The sequence below is a fragment of the Bombina bombina genome, chromosome 1 (assembly GCF_027579735.1).
Source record: "Bombina bombina isolate aBomBom1 chromosome 1, aBomBom1.pri, whole genome shotgun sequence".
Classification (NCBI taxonomy): Eukaryota; Metazoa; Chordata; class Amphibia; order Anura; family Bombinatoridae; genus Bombina; species Bombina bombina.
This window is the reverse complement of record NC_069499.1, coordinates 1,441,173,389-1,441,193,357: the sequence shown is the minus strand read 5'-3', so window position 1 is coordinate 1,441,193,357 and position 19,969 is coordinate 1,441,173,389. Positions and strand designations below refer to the sequence as shown.

At 38.1% G+C, this 19,969-nt stretch overlaps 1 protein-coding gene across 1 annotated transcript; it reads right to left on the bottom strand.

Moving 5' to 3' along the window:
- Positions 1 to 2,293: 2,293 nt before the first annotated feature.
- On the bottom strand, positions 2,294 to 17,997 carry LOC128665917 (vomeronasal type-2 receptor 26-like). Its single transcript, XM_053720191.1, has 4 exons — positions 17,836 to 17,997; positions 16,600 to 16,723; positions 6,673 to 7,564; positions 2,294 to 2,399 (listed from the first exon to the last, which is right to left on the bottom strand). Exons 1-4 carry the CDS (start codon positions 17,995 to 17,997, stop codon positions 2,294 to 2,296), a joined length of 1,284 nt encoding a protein of 427 aa, XP_053576166.1.
- Positions 17,998 to 19,969: the final 1,972 nt, after the last annotated feature.

The following is a 19,969-nucleotide window of genomic DNA, read 5'->3' as shown; positions in this document are numbered from 1 at the left end:
GCCTCTCTCCCTTTGATCACTGTCCCTCTCTCCCTCTGCTCACCTTGCCTCTCTCCCTTTGATCACTGTCCCTCTCTCCCTCTGCTAACCTTCCCTCTCTTCCTCTGCTCACCTTCCCTCTCTCCCTCTGCTCACCTTGCCTCTCTCCCTTTGATCACTGTCCCTCTCTCCCGCTGCTCACCTTCTCTATCCCTCCGCTCACCTTCCCTCTCTCCCTCCACTCTTCTGCCCTCTTGTATAGTTATGAAGCCATTTAAAACAACATTGTTAATGATTATATAGTATACCTTATTTTGTATTTGTTATCATTAAATTACCAGTAAAATAAAATATATATTTTTAAAAATTCTAAATTGGTATAATAGATATTCATTATTTTTAAGTGGTGTTTGTAGTATTAGGATTCATTTTATAGTTATGGATTTAAATAATTACTATAAGAGGAGTGTGGGTGGAACTGAGAATGCAACGCTTTACTAAATGATATGTAAAAGAACAATTGGTAGCTTACATGGAAGAGTACAGAAACAGAAAGTTTAAACACCCAAGTCACATTCCCTCTCTCCCTCTGCTCACATTCCCTCTCTCCCTCTACTCACCTTCCCTCTCCCCCTCTGCTCACATTCCCTCTCTCCCTCTGCTCACATTCCCTCTCTCCCTCTTCTCACCTTCCCTCTCTCCCTCTGTTCACATTCCCTCTCTCCCTCTTCTCAACTTCCCTCTCTCTCTCTGCTCACATTCCCTCTCCCCCTCTGCTCACATTCCCTCTCTCCCTCTGTTCACATTCCCTCTCTCCCTCTTCTCACATTCCCTCTCTCCCTCTGTTCACATTCCCTCTCTCCCTCTTCTCAACTTCCCTCTCTCTCTCTGCTCACATTCCCTCTCTCCCTTTGATCACTGTCCCTCTCTCCCTCTGCTAACCTTCCCTCTCTTCCTCTGCTCACCTTCCCTCTCTCCCTCTGCTCACCTTCCCTCTCTTCCTCTGCTCACCTTCCCTCTCTCCCTCTGCTCACCTTGCCTCTCTCCCTTTGATCACTGTCCCTCTCTCCCGCTGCTCACCTTCTCTATCCCTCCACTCACCTTCCCTCTCTCCCTCCACTCTTCTGCCCCTGACTGCTCAATTTCCCTGCCACACATTGTCCTAAGATTCTGCATGATGAACTTATTACATTTTAATTCTTCAAGCTTTAGAATAATTTCATGTGTTGGGAAAAGTTAAAAGTGTTTGCTTATTTTTATATAGTTGATTAAATGCTTTCAGTACCTCACTGTGTGCTAGCCTTTCTCTCTTTTTCTTTTTACTCTTTTGCCCTCTTTCACTCTCTCTGTCACTCTCTCTATCTTGTATAGTTATGAAGCCATTTAAAACAACATTGTTAATGATTATATAGTATACCTTATTTTGTATTTGTTATCATTAAATTACCAGTAAAATAAAATATATATTTTTAAAAATTCTAAATTGGTATAATAGATATTCATTATTTTTAAGTGGTGTTTGTAGTATTAGGATTCATTTAATAGTTATGGATTTAAATAATTACTATAAAAGGAGTGTGGGTGGAACTGAGAATGCAAAGCTTTACTAAATGATATGTAAAAGAACAATTGGTAGCTTACATGGAAGAGTACATAAACAGAAAGTTTAAACACCCAAGTCAAAACACTATAGTGCTATTCAAATTTCAGAAAACTTTAGTCGGGTGAAGTCCATTGGGCACAGATATTTGAATGGTGCAATACACCCAATTGTATAGATTGTGAGACTGTCATGGGACACCAGGTAGGTAGAGCATATGCTACTGGTTTGAGGAAGGCTGCCACTGGTGTAGTAGACACAGGATACTCAGCAGGTACAGGATACCCAGTCTGTACTATTGGTGAGGCTGTCATGGGATACCAGGTAGGTACAGCAGGCACAGTTGGTTTGAGGAAATATTTCACTGATATAGCAGCCACAGGATACTCAGCAACCATAGGATAACCACTGGGTACTGTTGGTGAGACTGTCATGGGATTCCAGGTAGATACAACAGGCACAGATGGTTTGAGGTAAGTACCTGACATAATATTTGCTTTACATTCTTAACACTATCTGTGTATTTTGTTATATGTGTATTTCTTTAAGTATAAAAATATGCATAGTGCATATTTATGTGATTTTTTTCAATAAAATTTAAAAAACAAGAAAATGAATTGGCAAAAATCATGTTAATTCCTAGAGCTTAAGATCTCAATCAAACTTTAAAAAACAAGGGTATTCAAAACTTAAAATGTCCCTGCCATGGGTGCTTTACATGATATCATCAATTACATGACTGATTACATCACACATGACATTGTTGATGACATCATCAACATAACTAGTGACGTCACCTATGACCTCATCAATGGCATCCCTAGTGACAAAACCCATAACATTATTCTAAAGATCAGAGAAATTATATTATCTAAATCATCAATTATATCACTAGTAACATCAATTATGACATAATCAATGTCATCAGTTGTGATGCAACTAGGGTTGCACCGATACCACTTTTTTAAGACAGAGTACAAGTACCGATACTTTTTTCAAATACTCACCGATACCAATTACCGATACTTTTTTTAATGTCATGACAGTTTACAAAGCACAATACAGACTAATGATTTAAGATTGCTTCTTTATAATTATGAACTGTAACTCAAAAGACATTTTGAAATAATAAAAGTTTTATGTTCTTGTTGTCACAAAGTTCACAGAACATGTATATAAATAAAAATATTACAATAGCATATATTGACAACAATAAATAACAGCTGCAACAGCTGGGGCTGGGAAGCTACAAATTAAAGTGGTGATTACTGGATGCAATTGGTTTGTAGGGTGCCTATATAACTCATCAATCTGACATTTGTACTTAATAAAAAGTTATATAATTTAATTCTGAAAATAATATTGGGGAAGGAGTACCCAGTAATCCCCTTTGAGAAAAATGGGGCATTTGCATTCTACTGACTCAACAGAAAATAGGGCTGGTCTTCATATTTTTCCAGGGCTGCTTTTTATTCCCAGTCCAGCCCTGGCTAAGGATGTTCCTTAGAGTACATTATGTTTTGAGCACAATTGTTTAGGATGAGAACTAGCAGTATAACAGGCAATTTATCAATTTTTCAAAAGTTAGCGGCAAGTTCTTATTAAGGAACAGAAGCATCTCTGCATGTTCAGCTATGTCTGGTTTCTGCTATCAGTAAGGACTTTTGACGCTAAGCTGAACAGTCTTTCACTTTTCACACTACTGCATGGGTCAGAAAGATATTTTTGGGCCATTAAATCTCAGTTTAATAACTGCCCAGTACTTCAGGGGTTTGTCTGAATGAGGTACAGTGATCTCTCCAGGTAGACTTCCAGCTGTATAGTAGCTTTTGGAGCACTGCTCTGACGTACAATAATACAAATAACAGCAATTTGTATTGGCAGAACAGAAGTAAAACATTTTTTAGTTAAGTCTCCACTCCAGCTTAAAATGAAATGGGAACATGCAGTTTGAAAAACGCCACAAGATGGCGTATGGCTAAGAATTGGAGGTATTGGTTTAAGTATCAGTGCATTTGCACGAGTACAAGTACTCATGCAAATACTTGGTATAGGCACCGATACCGATACTAGTATCGGTATCGGTGCAACCCTAGATGCAACCCATGATGACATCCTACACATCATGGGCGAGATTACATATACGGTGCAGGCTTCAGTGCAACTGCTTAAGCCCGCGCTGCCCGTAATTTTACCTTGCACATCGGGAAATCATATAAACCCCGCCGGCAGATCATAAAGTGCCGTAAGTTGGATAAACTAGCGATGTCCAGAAATGTGCGTAAATACAAATTTCTGGAGTCGCCAGTGACTTACAACACTTTAGAAACTTCTGGCGCCTAAGAAAATAAAAAAAATGACATCAAATCTCTGTAAAAGTCTAACATGCCTCCCAAAAATAAACCCGACATGTAAAACCCCTATATCCGCCATCAAACCCACATCAGAACTAATAATAAAAGTATTAACCCCAAAACCGACAACCCCCACAACGCAATATGCCTAATTGAACTATTAACCCCTAATCAGCCATTCACACATGGCAAACTACCTAATAAAAGTATTAACTCCTAAATCTGCAAACCCCAACATCGCAAGCTACCTATTAAAACTATTAACCCCTAATCCGTCATTAAACCACATCGCAATAAACTTAATAATGTATATTAACCCATAATCCGCCATTAACTCACAATGCAATAACCCTAATACAACTATTAACCCCTAATCCGCCAAACCTACTCAACGCAATAATCCTAATAAATATATTAACCCCTAATCCGCCAAACCTCCACATCACAAATAACTAATTAAATTACTAAGCCTCCTAACCTAACACCCCCTAAATTAACCCCATTTACCTAAATTAAAAAAATACTAAATTACAATTAAAATAAAAAAGCTAACATTACTTAAAATAATAAAACCTAAATTTAAATTAATCTAAGATTACAAAACAAAAAAATTCTATTACATAAATAATAAGTCAAATTATCAAAAATAAAAAAAATAAACCTAATATCTATGAAAATAAAAAAGCCCCCACAAATTAAAAACACTGCCTAATCTAATACTAAACTACCAATAGCCCTTAAAAGGGCCTTTTGTAGGGCATTGCCCTAAATTATACAGCTATTTTCCTTAAAGAAATACTAGGTTCCCCCCTCTAGCAGTAAAACCCCCCAAAATCCTAAACTGCCTATTGCCCCTAAAGAGGCATTTGTATGGGCATTGCCCTTAAAAGGGCATTCAGCTCTTTAAAGAGTGCCCAGAAATTCCTAATCTATAACAAAACAAACCTCCAAAAAAAAAAAAAACACCTAAGTCTAACCCCCTAAATAGGTACTCACCATTCCTGAAGTCAGGCGGTGAAGTCTTCTTTCAAGCGGCCGACATCTTCTTCCAACCGGGGACTTCTTCCTTTTTCATCCAGGACCAAGCCGGCGTGGAGCGGAGATGAGCTCCATGGAGTGTGGAGGATCCTCTTCGTATGATCGTCGCCGTACACTGAATAGTGAATTCAAGGTACGTGTTTAAATATGACGTCCCTTGTATTCCTTTTGGCTGATTTGATTCTTCAAATTCAAATCAGCCAATAGGATGATAGCTACTGAAATCCTACTTTATTTGGTTTATTGCGATGTGGGTTAATGGCAGATTAGGGGTTAATATACTTTATTAGGTTTATTGAGATGTGGGTTAATGACGGATTAGGACTTAATATACTTTATTAGGTTTATTGCAATGTGGGTTAATGGCGGATTAGGGTTAATATACTTTATTAGTTATTGTGGTGGGGGATTACGGTTGACAGGTAGATAGATATTTCACATGCGTTAGGTGTTAGTTATTTTCAGGAGGTAGATAGATATTGCTCATGCGTTAGGTGTTGGTTAATATTTTCAGCCAGTTACGGGAGTTACAGTGTTCACATACTCAGCGCAAGTCTTGCTGCCCCTGCCTATGTGTGGTGAGGTGAAAAGCTGGCGATATATAATCTTGCCCCAGAAAAGTAATAGTGGAAAATTGTATTACTATGAAATCTAAGATTATATTGGGCAATATTGTTTATGACATCACATGTGATGCAATCAATGGTACGGCAATATACAGCAATATGTAGAAGTATTTGCATGTTTCCTTTACAGAAAAATGTATGCAGTGGGACATTTTAGTATGTTGTTTGCATTGAATTTATTGATTTTATAAAATCTGTTAATTGTAAGCTGAGAGGGCAAGGAGGGATTAAGTATGATAGGTGTAAGAGGGTCTGGATGATGCTCTGTGTTAGGGGAAAGGAGGGGAATGCTGTAAAAGGTAATGTGAGACTGAGAAAAGTAAGCAAGGAATGTTGTACAAAGAAAAACAAGAGGACAGAAAAGGCTGGATGTTTGTGAGAAATTTTGGCAGGAAAGGGTAAAGAAGGTTTGTTTTAGAGTGGTTTGAAGATGATGAGACTAATGTGCATATGAGAAAAAGATAAGTTAAGAAAGAGACAATGAAAAGGATGAGGAGGACTGTATGAGGAAAAGGGGGGGGGGGGTTAAAAATAACCCAGTGTGGGAACAGTAAGGTAACTAAGAGATTACAGGTATATATTAGGGTAATTGAGGGTCAAAAGGTGCTGTTGTGATGTAGATGTGCCTAATAGAAAGGGCAACACAAAGGCAAGGCTGTGTGTTAGGGAAAGGAAATGAGATGGAGGAATGAGGAGATGCTTGTGGTTACAGATGAAGATATGGACTAGGGTGAGGAAAATAAGGTTTAAAAGAATAAAGAGATTGATGTGGGGGGGTGGGGGTGGCTGTGATGTCCTGGGTTATGTCACTACTGATGCCATTGATTATGTCACACGCAATGTCTTTGGTGATTTAGAAAATATAAGTTCTCAGTCATTGATGATGCCATAGGTGATGCCACTATTGATGTCATTAATAATTTCTAAAATATAATTTCTCTGATATGTAGGATGATGTCATGGGTTATGCCACTAGTTATGCCATTGTCAATGTCTTGCAAAGCACCCAGGGTAGGGGCAGTTTAATTTCTGAGAATATTTCTTTTTTTTTTAACAATATATTTATTGACCTCACTTTCTTGTTATAAACAATTTAGTGTTTCTTTCAGGTCTGATAAGAATTATATATAACTTGGGCACAAATATGCAACCCAGAATTCCAGTACTAGAAGCCAGTATAGAAAATATTTCTACTGCTACAACATATTTCCCTTTGGTGCTCAGGTATGCTGGAATAAATGATATCCAGACACTACAAAACACCAACATGCTGAATGAGATAAATTTAGCTTCATTGAAAATGTCAGGCAGCTCCCTAGCAAAGAAAGCAATTGTGAAACTTGCAAGTGCCAAAAATCCCATATATCCCAGAATGCAGTAAAATCCAATGATAGAACCTTCATCACATTGAGCTACTATCTTTCCTATCTCATCTTTCATGTTATAGTATGGAAATGGAGGCTTAATTGCCAACCAACATGCACAAATTATAACTTGAATCATAGAGCTGACAATCACTACTGAGTTAGATACAGTGGCTCCCATCCAGTTCTTTAATTTGCTCCCAGGTTTGGTGGCATTAAATGCAATGACGACAGTCAAAGTTTTAGCTAGGATGGCAGAGACAGAGATAGAAAAGGTAACTCCAAAAACTGTTTGTCTTAGAATACAGGTAATATGAAGTGGATGACCAATAAATATTAAATTACAGAGGAAGCACATCTTCAGAGAGAAGAGCAGTATGTAAGTAAGATCTCGGTTATTGGCTTTCACAATTGGTGTGGTTCTGTATTTAGTAAAAATTATAGTTATCCAAGAAGTAAAAAGAGCAAACAGAACAGATATTGATGCTAGGAGCATTCCCAGTGGTTCTTCATAAGACAGATAATTTATGACTTTATAAATGCACTTGTCTCTGTTTGTGTTAGGCCACTGACTTTCTGGACATTTGGTACATGATTCCATATCTAAAAAAAAAAAAAAAAAAAATAGAAGTATGCACAAAAATATATTAAATGTTTTATGATGGTTGATAAAAAATGTAAAATAATTAATTCATAGTTAGATTAATAATAGAAAGAAGCCAAGAGCATAAAATGATACCTTATACATTGTAAAGAATATTCATTGTAACAAACTGGGACCAGTATTCCCTCTAAGGCCAGTTTTGTGAGAGTCCCAGCAGTAAAACAGTTAAAAAGGAAACCACATTTTGCCGTCTGCATTGTGTAGTGTTTGCTAATTGCTCTAATTAACCGTTTCACTGCTGGATCACTCACAAAACTGGCCTTAGAGCAGTGGAGGCTCCTCCATTTGAGCACAATCGCACGTGCCCCCCTTCCGGACCACAAGAAGAAGAAAAAAAATCTGAATAAAATATATTTTTTCCAATAGCCCACCTATTGGAAAAATTATATTTAATTTGTAGCCCAAAAAAAAATAAAAGCCAAATTGTTTTTTATTTTTAAATGTAAAAAAAAAAATTAAGTTTTTTTTATATGTTCTAACCCCTAACCGCACGTGCGGTAGCTAACATATGGCAGTGTCTATGCATAAATTAAATTTTCCTGCAGTCACCGCTCCAAGCCTCCACCCATCCCCATACTCTCTTGTTCGCACACTTCAGACTGTGCGAGGGGGGGAGGTGTTTAATGATCAGACAGGCAGTGATACAGGATACGTCATCTCTCACAGTCATGTGATGACGTTTGGCATGCTCCTCCCAGCTCAACGGCGCGAAATCTCATTTTGGAGATAGACGTTGAGCAGAGAGGAGCGAGCCTGAGACTGAGAGGGAGCAGAGTTGAGAGAAGGAGCAGAGTTGACAGAAAACTGAGAATAGGTAGATCCGTTATGTTTTGCTATTAGCAGTAAAGGGATGTTAGAAATTTGTAAATGGTGACGCAGCTCCATCTTCAAATTGCGTGTTAACTGCAAAATGTTGCTGGAGCAGGATATGTGGGTGTGTTTGTATCAGGCTCCGGTGCCTGTAGGAAAGATATGCTCAGAGACTCTGTGGCTGTAAGGATTAGTTATGTTATATTTTGTTAGCCCCAGACAGAGACCCTGCACATTACACAGCACTTTCCAGGTCTCCTGCATTTAATTCTCAGTTCTCCTGCTCACGGCACTTTTCATTGTGTTAGCAATGCTTGAAATGCTGTGAGCAGAGAAACAGAGATTTAAATGCTGGAGAACTTGCCTGTAGCAGCCTTTGCTGACATCTGGAAGCTCACGGATGCCTGTCCTGACAGCTGACAGGCGAGAGAACTGGCAGCTGTAAAGGAGAATATGGGACCTGTGTTAGATGCAGAGCTGGAGCTTTCTGAACGGTGGTGTGGGGGGATGGGTCTGAAATTGTGTACTCTCCGTTTCCCATGCTGCATTCCTCATCTCCAGTCACCCATCAGTAATCTGTTTTATAACATATTTTAGAGCTCACACGGCCAGGCTGTGAACAGCAGTGCTGATATAATCTAGGGACCACTGCTGCACAGCCTGACCCTGAGAACTCTAAACAAATTACTGAGCAGACTGGTAATAAGGAATGCAGCATGTGTTCAAGTGTCCCACAAACGTCTCTGACATTGAAGGGGTTAAGCAATACTGTTGTCCTTGGTGGGCTAGGAGTCTCATCTGCCATAAATGAGGTAATCTGTTGTCACTTATCAAAATAAAAAAAAAATATGTGATGTCACTGTGTGTTTAAAAATGTGCAACAGGGTCAAGAAATGTATTTTGCAATAATAAAACATTTCATTCATATTTATGTGTATTTTCTGTAATTGCTGCTGCAATAAGTTTATTTGTCCTGGAAACAAGCACTTCTGGTCTTATAGATAAAATGTAAAATAAAATTCACTGTAAATATGTACAACAAATTCTTATCAGGAATATGAATATATGAAAAACATAGTTAATTCCCTGGTTCCATTTTTTTTTAATTCTTTTAAAGAACAGTGGGACTAGTGTATACCGGTTCAAATATTTTGAGCCATTGGAGGGGCGGGGCTCTATTTCAAGGGGCGGGGTCAGGGGCGGGGCCACGTGCACCACCATCTTCAAAATTCACCAGCCGCCACTGCCTTAGAGGGAACACTGACTGGGACTAGTACTCATATTTCACAATCTAGTCTGTCATTTTATTACTAAGGGCTCAATGTACTAAGCAGCATAAACTGTGTTTTGAGCCCTTTCTGCCAGGCTCGCACACTTTTCTCAATGAAGAAGCAGCGGTCACAAATCTGCTGCTTCTTAAACTCTCCGACACCTCTGAGATGGTGCATAGAAATCACCCTAAACCCATTTGCTCGCTTGGCGTGTTTGATAGGCCCATATCTAGGGGACGGCATTACATGCTAGAGTCATTTTCTGATGATATATCCGGGCAGCAGGTATACAGTGTCTGCTGCCCATTCAAGGACAGATTACAAGTGGAGCGGTATTTAACTCTCCAATTATTTTGACGGTTACAATTAGCTTATAGGTTATAGTTGTGTAGTTGCATTTGCTTTGAGAGTCTTCTGTACTGTTTCATGATGGCCCTCCATTGGTGCCACTCTCTGTTTAATTTCAACCATACGTTTATGTAGCTTCCCAAACAGGTTGCGCATTTCTTTTATTACATTAATTTGTCTGTTGGAGAATAAACTTATCAGATCTTCTTTAGTAACCCAAGGATGAGGGGACATGTAATGTTCTTGTAAAGAATCCATGTGGCTAGATTTAGACATTTCTACCTGAGGTGCCTCTATGGGCCTTAAAGATTGATTCAACAAAGAATGCACTGGTATTTATGGCTTAGAAGGATGAGCAATGTTTAGCGTGGCGGCGATATCCATTGAAAGTGCAGGTCTCGCAAAAGGAACCTTGGCTCCGATAAACCTTCTCTGACAAGTGTGTTTTACCATGAACTTGCAATATCAATTTGGGTGCTAATCCTAGTGCGGTCCAGCGATATTAGTAGCATACCCTGCGCTATCAATAGCACTCCACTTGTAATCTGGTCCATTACGGGGAAACCAGTTATACAGTTCAATGTGCCTTTAATTTAAGTCATGATTAAATTATTCTTTCTTTTTTTTTGTACTCTTAAAAGGTATGACCATTCAGATGAACGTTTTTGATATTTGTTTTTAGTAAATATTTAATGGTTTTACAAAATTATTATTCATGACAAATTCCTCATAATGTATTTGTCAGTTACCTGAAGAAGGTCATTGGATGAAATAGGAAATCACTTATTTTTAAAAAATAGAAATATGTATTTTCTTTCATGTAATTAGCAAGAGTCCATGAGCTAGTGACGTATGGGATATACATTCCTACCAGGAGGGGCAAAGTTTCCCAAACCTTAAAATGCCTATAAATACACCCCTCACCACACCCACAAATCAGTTTTACAAACTTTGCCTCCTATGGAGGTGGTGAAGTAAGTTTGTGCTAGATTCTACGTTGATATGCGCTCCGCAGCAGGTTGGAGCCCGGTTTTCCTCTCAGCGTGCAGTGAATGTCAGAGGGATGTGAGGAGAGTATTGCCTATTTGAATGCAATGATCTCCTTCTACGGGGTCTATTTCATAGGTTCTCTGTTATCAGTCGTAGAGATTCATCTCTTACCTCCCTTTTCAGATCGACAATATACTCTTATATATATACCATTACCTCTGCTGATTTTCGTTTCAGTACTGGTTTGGCTTTCTACAACATGTAGATGAGTGTCCTGGGGTAAGTAAGTAAGCTTATTTTCTGTGACACTCTAAGCTATGGTTAGGCACTTTTTTTATAAAGTTCTAAATATATGTATTCAAACATTTATTTGCCTTGACTCAGGATGTTCAACATTCCTTATTTTCAGACAGTCAGTTTCATACTTGGGATAATGCATTTGAATCAATCATTTTTTCTTACCTTAAAAAATTTGACTTTTTCCCTGTGGACTGTTAGGCTCGCGGGGGCTGAAAATGCTTCATTTTATTGCGTCATTCTTGGCGCAGACTTTTTTGGCGCAAAATGTTTTTCTGTTTCCGGCGTCATACGTGTCGCCGGAAGTTGCGTCATTTTTTGATGTTTTTTTGCGTCAAAAGTGTCGGCGTTCCGGATGTGGCGTCATTTTGGCGCCAAAAAGCATTTAGGCGCCAAATAATGTGGGCGTCTTATTTGGCGCTAAAAAATATGGGCGTCATTTTTGTCTCCACATTATTTAAGTCTCATTATTTATTGCTTCTGGTTGCTAGAAGCTTGTTCACTGGCATTTTTTTTCCCATTCCTGAAACTGTCATTTAAGGAATTTGATCAATTTTGCTTTATATGTTGTTTTTTCTATTACATATTGCAAGATGTTCCACGTTGCAACTGAGTCAGAAGATACTTCAGGAAAATCGCTGCCCGGTGCTGGAGCTACCAAGCTAAGTGTATCTGCTATAAACTTTTGGTATCTGTTTCTCCAGCTGTTGTTTGTATTGCATGTCATGACAAACTTATTAATGCAGATAAAATTTCCTTTAGTACTGTTACATTACCTGTTGCTGTTCCGTCAACATCTAATTTTCAGAGTGTTCCTGATAACATAAGAGATTTTATTTTTAAATCCATTAAGAAGGCTATGTCTGTTATTTCTCCTTCTAGTATACATAAAAGTCTTTTAAAACTTCTCTTTTTTCAGATGAATTTTTAATTGAACATCATCAATCTGATACTGATAATGGTTCTTCTGGTTCAGAGGTTTCTGTCTCAGAGGTTGATGCTGATAAATCTTTGTATTTGTTCAAGATGGAATTTATTCGTTCTATACTTAAAGAAGTATTAATTGCATTAGAAATAGAGGATTCTGGTCCTCTTGATACTAAATCTAAACGTTTAAATAAGGTTTTTAAATCTCCTGTAGTTATTCCAGAAGTGTTTTCTCTCCCTGATGCTATTTCTGAAGTAATTTCCAGGGAATGGAATAATTTGGGTAATTCATTTACTCCTTCTAAAACGTTTTAAGCAATTATATCCTGTGCCATCTGACAGATTAGAGTTTTTTGGGACAAAATCCCTAAGGTTAATGGGGCTGTCTCTAACTCCTGCTAAACGTACTACTATTCCTATGGCAGATAGTACTTCATTTAAGGATCCTTTAGATAGGAAAATTGAATCCTTTCCTAAGAAAAGCTTACTTATGTTCAGGTAATCTTCTTAGACCTGCTATATTTTTAGCGGATGTTGCTGCAGCTTCAACTTTTTGGTTAGAAGCTTTAGCGCAACAAGTAACAGATCATAATTTTATAGCATTATTATTATTCTATAACATGCTAATAATTTTATTTGTGATATCATCTTTTGATATCATTAGAGTTGATGTCAGGTATATGTCTCTAGCTATTTTAGCTAGAAAAGCTTTATGGCTTAAAACTTGGAATGCTGATATGTCTTCTAAGTCAACTTTGCTTTCCCTTTCTTTCCAGGGTAATAAATTATTTGGTTCTCAGTTGGATTCTATTATCTCAACTGTTACTGGAGGGAAGGGAACTTTTTTACCAAAGGATAAAAAATCTAAGGTAAATTTAGGTCTAATAATCGTTTTCGTTCCTTTCCTCACAACAAGGAACAAAAGCCTGATCCTTCATCCTCAGGAGCGGTATCAGTTTGGAAACCATTTCCAGTTTGGAATATATCCAAGCCTTATAGAAACCTAAAGCCAGCTCCTAAGTACCCATGAAGGTGCGGCCCTCATTCCAGCTCAGCTGGTATGGGGCAGATTACGTTTTCTTCAAAGAAATTTGGATCAATTCCGTTCACAATCTCTGGTTTCAGAACATTGTTTCAGAAAGTTACAGAATTGGCTTCAAGTTAAGGCCTCCTGCAAAGAGATTTTTTTCTTTCCCGTGTCCCAGTAAACACAGCAAAGGCTCAGCATTTCTGAAATGTGTTTCAGATCTAGAGTTGGCTGGAGTAATTATGCCAGTTCCAGTTCTGGAACAGGGGCTGGGGTTTTATTCTATCTCTTCATTGTACCAAAGAAGGTCAATTCCTTCAGACCAGTTCCGGATCTATCAATATTGAATCGTTATGTAAGGATACCAACATTCAAGATGGTAACTGTAGGACTATCCTGCCTTTTGTTTAGCAACGGCATTATATGTCTACAATAGATTTACAGGATGCATATCTGAATATTCCGATTCATCCAGATCACTTTTAGTTTCTGAGATTCTCTTTTTAGACAAGCATTACCAGTTTTGTGGCTCTACCGTTTGGCCTAGCATCAGCTCCAAGAATTTTTTCAAAGGTTCTCGGTGCCCTTCTGTCTGTAATCAGAGAACAGGGTTTTGGTATTTCCTTATTTGGACGATATCTTGGTACTTGCTCAGTCTTCACATTTTCGCAGAATCTCATATGAATCGACTTGTGTTGTTTCTTCAAGATCATGGTTGGAGGATCAATTTACCAAAAAGTTCATTGATTCCTCAGACAAGGGTAACCTTTTTAGGTTTCCAGATAGATTCAGTGTCTATGACTCTGTCCTTGTCAGACAAGAGAAGTTTAACATTGATATCAGCTTGTCAAAACCTTCAGTCACAATCATTCCCTTTGGTAGCCTTATGCATGGAAATGTTAGGTCTTAGGACTGCCGCATCGGATGCGATCTCCTTTGCTCGTTTTCACATGCGACCTCTTCAGCTCTGTATGCTGAACCAATGGTGCAGGGATTACACAAAGATATCTCTATTAATATCTTTAAACCGATTATATGACACTCTCTGACGTGGTGGACAGATCACCATCGTTTAGTTCAGGGGGCTTCTTTGTTCTTCCGACCTGGACTATAATCTCTGTGGCATACATCAATCATCAAGGAGGGACTCACAGTCCTCTGGCTATGAAAGAAGTATCTCGAATTTTGGTTTGGGCGGAATCCAGCTCCTGTCTAATCTCTGCGGTTCATATCCCAGGTATAGACAATTGGGAAGCGGATTATCTCAGTAGCCAAACGTTGCATCCGGGCGAATGGTCTCTTCACCCAGAGGTATTTCTTCAGATTGTTCAAATGTGGGAACTCCCAGAAATAGATCTGATGGCTTCTCATCTAAACAAGAAACTTCCCTGGTATCTGTCCAGATCCCGGGATCCTCGGGCGGAGGCAGTGGATGCATTATCACTTCCTTGGAAGTATCATCCTGCCTATATCTTTCCGCCTCTAGTTCTTCTTCCAAGAGTATTCTCCAAGATTCTAAAGGAATGCTCGTTTGTCCTGCTGGTAGCTCCAGCATGGCCTCACAGGTTTTGGTATGCGGATCTTGTCCGGATGGCCTCTTGCCAGCTGTGGACTCTTCCGTTAAGACCAGACTTTCTGTCGCAAGGTCCTTTCTTCCATCAGGATCTCAAATCCTTAAATTTTAAGGTATGGAGTTTGAACGCTTGATTCTTGGTCAAAGAGGTTTCTCTGACTCTGTGATTGATACTATGTGACAGGCTCGTAAATCTGTATCTAGAGAGATATATTATAGAGTCTGGAAGACTTATATTTCTTAGTGTCTTTCTCATCATTTTTCTTGGCATTCTTTTTGAATAACGAGAATTTTACAGTTTCTTCAGGATGGTTTAGATAAAGGTTTGTCCGCAAGTTCCTTGAATGGACAAATCTCTGCTCTTTCTGTTCTTTTTCACAGAAAGATTGCTAATCTTCCTGATATTCATTGTTTTGTACAAGCTTTGGTTCGTATAAAACCTGTCATTCAGTCAATTTCTCCTCCTTGGAGTTTGAATTTGGTTCTGGGGGCTCTTCAAGCTCCTCCTTTTGAACCCATGTATTCTTTGGTCATTAAATTACTTTCTTGGAAAGTTTTGTTTCTTTTGGCCATCTCTTCTGCCAGAAGAGTCTCTGAATTATTTGCTCTTTCTTGTGAGTCTCCTTTTCTGATTTTTCATCAGGATAAGGCGGTGCTGCAAACTTCTTTTGAATTTTTTACCTAAGGTTGTGAATTCTAACAACATTAGTAGAGAAATTGTGGTTCCTTCATTATGTCCTAATCCTATGAATTCTAAGGAGAAATTATTGCATTCTTTGGATGCTGTTAGAGCTTTCTATTATTATGTTGAAACTACTAAGTCTTTCCGAAAGACTTCTAGTCTATTTGTCATCGTTTCCGGTTCTAGAAAAGGCCAGAAAGCTTCTGCCATTTCTTTGGCATCTTGGTTGAAATCTTTATTTCATCATGCCTATGTCGAGTCGGGTAAAACTCCGCCTCGTAGGATTACAGCTCATTCTACTAGGTCAGTTTCTACTTCCTGGGCGTTTAGGAATGAAGCTTCGGTTGATCAGATTTGCAAAGCAGCAACTTGGTCCTCTTTGCATACTTTTACTAAAATTCTACCATTTTTGATGTGTTTTCTTCTTCTGAAGCAGTTTTTGGTAGAAAAGTACTTCAGGCAGCGGTTTCAGTTTGAATCTTCTGCTTATGTTTTCATTAAACTTTATTTTGGGTGTGGATTATTTTCAGCAGGAATTGGCTGTCTTTATTTTATCCCTCCCTCTCTAGTAACTCTTGCGTGGAAAGATCCACATCTTGGGTAGTCATTATCCCATACGTCACTAGCTCATGGACTCTTGCTAATTACATGAAAGAAAACATAATTTATGTAAGAACTTACCTCATAAATTCATTTCTTTCATATTAGCAAGAGTCCATGAGGCCCACCTTTTTTGTGGTGGTTATGATTTTTTTGTATAAAGCACAATTATTCCAATTCCTTATTTTTTATGCTTTTGCACTTTTTTCTTATCACCCCACTTCTTGGCTATTTGTTAAACTGATTTGTGGGTGTGGTGAGGGGTGTATTTATAGGCATTTTAAGGTTTGGGAAACTTTGCCCCTCCTGGTAGGAATGTATATCCCATACGTCACTAGCTCATGGACTCTTGCTAATATTAAAGAAATTAATTTATCAGGTAAGTTCTTACATAAATTATGTTGTTTAAACATTAAGATATAACCTATTACATTTCTGATCTCACTAACCTGTTTGGTTTGATATCTCACCCTCCGGGCATGCAATACAATCATAGCAGCAGGATTTTGCACCTTTTCTTGGTGACTTTCTGTACCCAGGTAAACATATTTTACTGCAACTAGAATGTGGGGTCTGGGTAGAGAAAATGAAAAATAAAATCATGCAAATTATAGGGGAATATTGATGGCTTATTTGAATTAATACATATCTCTATACACGTATAGGTTCTCCACAATTGTTTTTTTTTTGTTTGTTTTCAACAGTTAAATGGCAGTGGGATTAGTTTTAAATTAAAGAGACTCTATAATAACAGATGCAAATAGCCTATATAACAAATATTTACTGGTTATTTAGTATTAGTATAGATAGCATACACTCGGGATGCTCCCCACATGTTTCCAAATTCCTCCCTATTATAGGTAATTAAAAATTTTCGCCAGGACTAGTGGATGGGCCATTTAGACAATGGTTTGCTAAAGGCCTGGTATATATTATAGAACTGTTAGACGCAGACTTAACCCCATTAACTTTTGGTGACCTACGTAACCAATTTGGACTTATAAATCGTGATTTTTATGCATTTTTGCAGGTAAGACACTATATAGGTGAATTAAAACAAATGTACGGTCTGGATTGGTCTCTCCATGAGTTGCAAAGTAAGATTAATATTTATCAAAACGGTTGCTACTCTATCTCTCCTCTCTATGCTCTTCTCAATCAAAGGCCTTCTACAGAACAAGTAGAATATATGGTATCAAAATGGACCCTTCCTTTTCCACATATAGACAGACAGGTAATAACAGATACTTTTAAGTTAATAGAAAAGAGCTGGGTTTTGACATTGTGGAGAGAATCACAGATCAAAATAGCTCTAATGACATATTTGACTCCTGCAAGGCTATCCAAGTGGTATAAGACAAATAACTCTTGCTCTAGGTGTAGTGCCTTTTTGGCAGATATTATACACTGTTTCTGGACCTGTCCAAAAATTGGGCAATTTTGGGCCAAGGTAGGGTACTTGATGAATGTCACTCTTAAACTGGATTATGCTATTGTCATACTCCAGACACTGTGTCTTTAAATCAGGCATAACACATCTTGCTGTTCCTTTAAGTATAAGATCACATGACTATTATCCCTATTTAAGCACACATCCTCAGTTCAACTTTGCTACGTAATTTGAACAGTTGGGGAGTTGTTACTCTATTCAAAGTCCTTATGAGTGTTAGAGAAACTGTTTGTACTAAATCGGCATCTGCCTTTATTTCTAAATCCACAGATTGTGCATATTCAGCATCGGAGCCAAGCAAAGATTCAGCGTGTGAACCGAGCTCGGCGTCTGACGTCATCTCCACTCCGAGTGTTAGTCTTTCAGCTCCTCTCTCCTGCCGCTCATGTAAATCCATCTCCGGACAGCTTCATCATATGAAACAGTAAGGAACAGCTGAGCTGAACTACAGCATGATACGGTACCGTACATTTCACTAACAAATGTTTAATAAGAGACTGTATTAAATTCTACCTCAAAGACTGCATACGCCCACTAACCAAACTACAGCTTACATGCTCCTGCTGAATCTTTAACTGCAACTAATCACAATTGTCAATAAGACTGTATCTATCTCAAGCTTATTTAATATCACTAATGTCTTTCTAGACTAATTGTGACTTCATTATTGCTTAATCTACCAACTAAAGAATTGTATTTCTGGGATTGAACTCATATGCCTTAAAGGGAAACTTTCCTCATTCATCTCAGTTGTATTGTTGGTTAATAAGTTTACTCATCTAAGAATAAGCTTTTATTTATCATTTTTTCATATTATGTTATGACCTCATTTTATTGGAGAGTACTTGCACATTCAGAGAATACATTCTAAGATTCTGAACTACTGCTTATCTCCTACAACTTTAACAAGTTGTATTTTCTTTTGACCTAATTGGTCACCCTCAGTCTATGAGCATATCAGGGTTCCTAGTTTGACAAGGTTCCCGAGGTTTGGTGTGAGACTGAGTGGAATAGATATAACTGGGTTTCCAATTATTAACTTTAAACATCCTCACATATTACGTAGCCCGAAATTAAACCCACATATATCTACTATGGATGTTACAGAATTAACTAATAGAGTTGGTACCCTTTCCCAGAATATGGACTTAATGATCCAGGGTCTCAGGGACCTGCAAACTGAAAATGAGCAATTACGTAAATATGTTAGAGAACATGTACCTGCTCAACCAACTCCTATACTCCCTGCACTACCTGAACCTCAAATATGTCCACCTGAAAAATTCTCTGGTGATAGGACTCAGTTTCGGGACTTTAGAAATTCATGTACATTACTTTTCACATTAAAACCCAGAACTTATCCTACCGAAAAGGATAAGGTACTAACTGTAATATCTTATCTCACTGGTGAAGCTAAGGCATGGGCAAATGCATACTATGAAAAAGAAGATCCTATTCTAAACTCATTGGATTCCTTTTTTAATGCTATGGCTATGCTATATGAAGATCATGATAAACAGGCATCAGCAGAACTAGCTATTAGGAATCTAAAACAAGGAAGATGCCCAGTAGAGGAGTATATTACAGACTTTAAGAGATGGGCACCAGATACGCTATGGAATAATCCAGCTTTGACGAATCAATTCCGTATTGGTTTCTCAGATTGTATAAAGGATGAATTGTCTCGAGTAGTCATTCCTAAGGACTTAGAAAACCTAATGACTCTATCAATTTCTATTGATCGACGTATAAGAGAGAGGAAGATAGAGAAAGGAACATCAGAAACATCTATTAGGAAAACCTATTTCTCTCACTCCGTTCCTACATCTAAAACACCTGAAGAGCCAATGGAGATAGGGTTTGTCAAAGGACCACTTAAACCTGAAGAAAAGGCTAGACGTAGACAACTCAACCTTTGCTTATATTGTGCAGCCAAAGATCATGGGGTAAAGGACTATCCAATTTTGCTCAAGTCAAAAAAGGGTAAGCAAGAGATATCTCATTTTAATGAGACTGTTATTAAAAACTCATCTCATTTTACTCTTTCTGTTTGTCTACAGTGGGATCTTCATCAACTTAACACCCAGGTGGTAATAGACTCCGGAGCAACTAACAATTTCATTCATTCTTCTTTTGTTGAAAATCACAAGATTCCCACAATAAAAAAAATTAATTTCATTACCTATACGAGTTGTTGATGGATCATTTATTAATTCAGGTCCAGTTACTCATCATACAGTTCCTATACTTCTATCTTTCCCATCTGGTCACTTTGAATTATGTACTTTTGAGGTTATTCATTCTCCGTTATATCCCATAATTTTGGGACTTTCATGGTTAAAGAAACACCAACCAACTATTCTATGGAA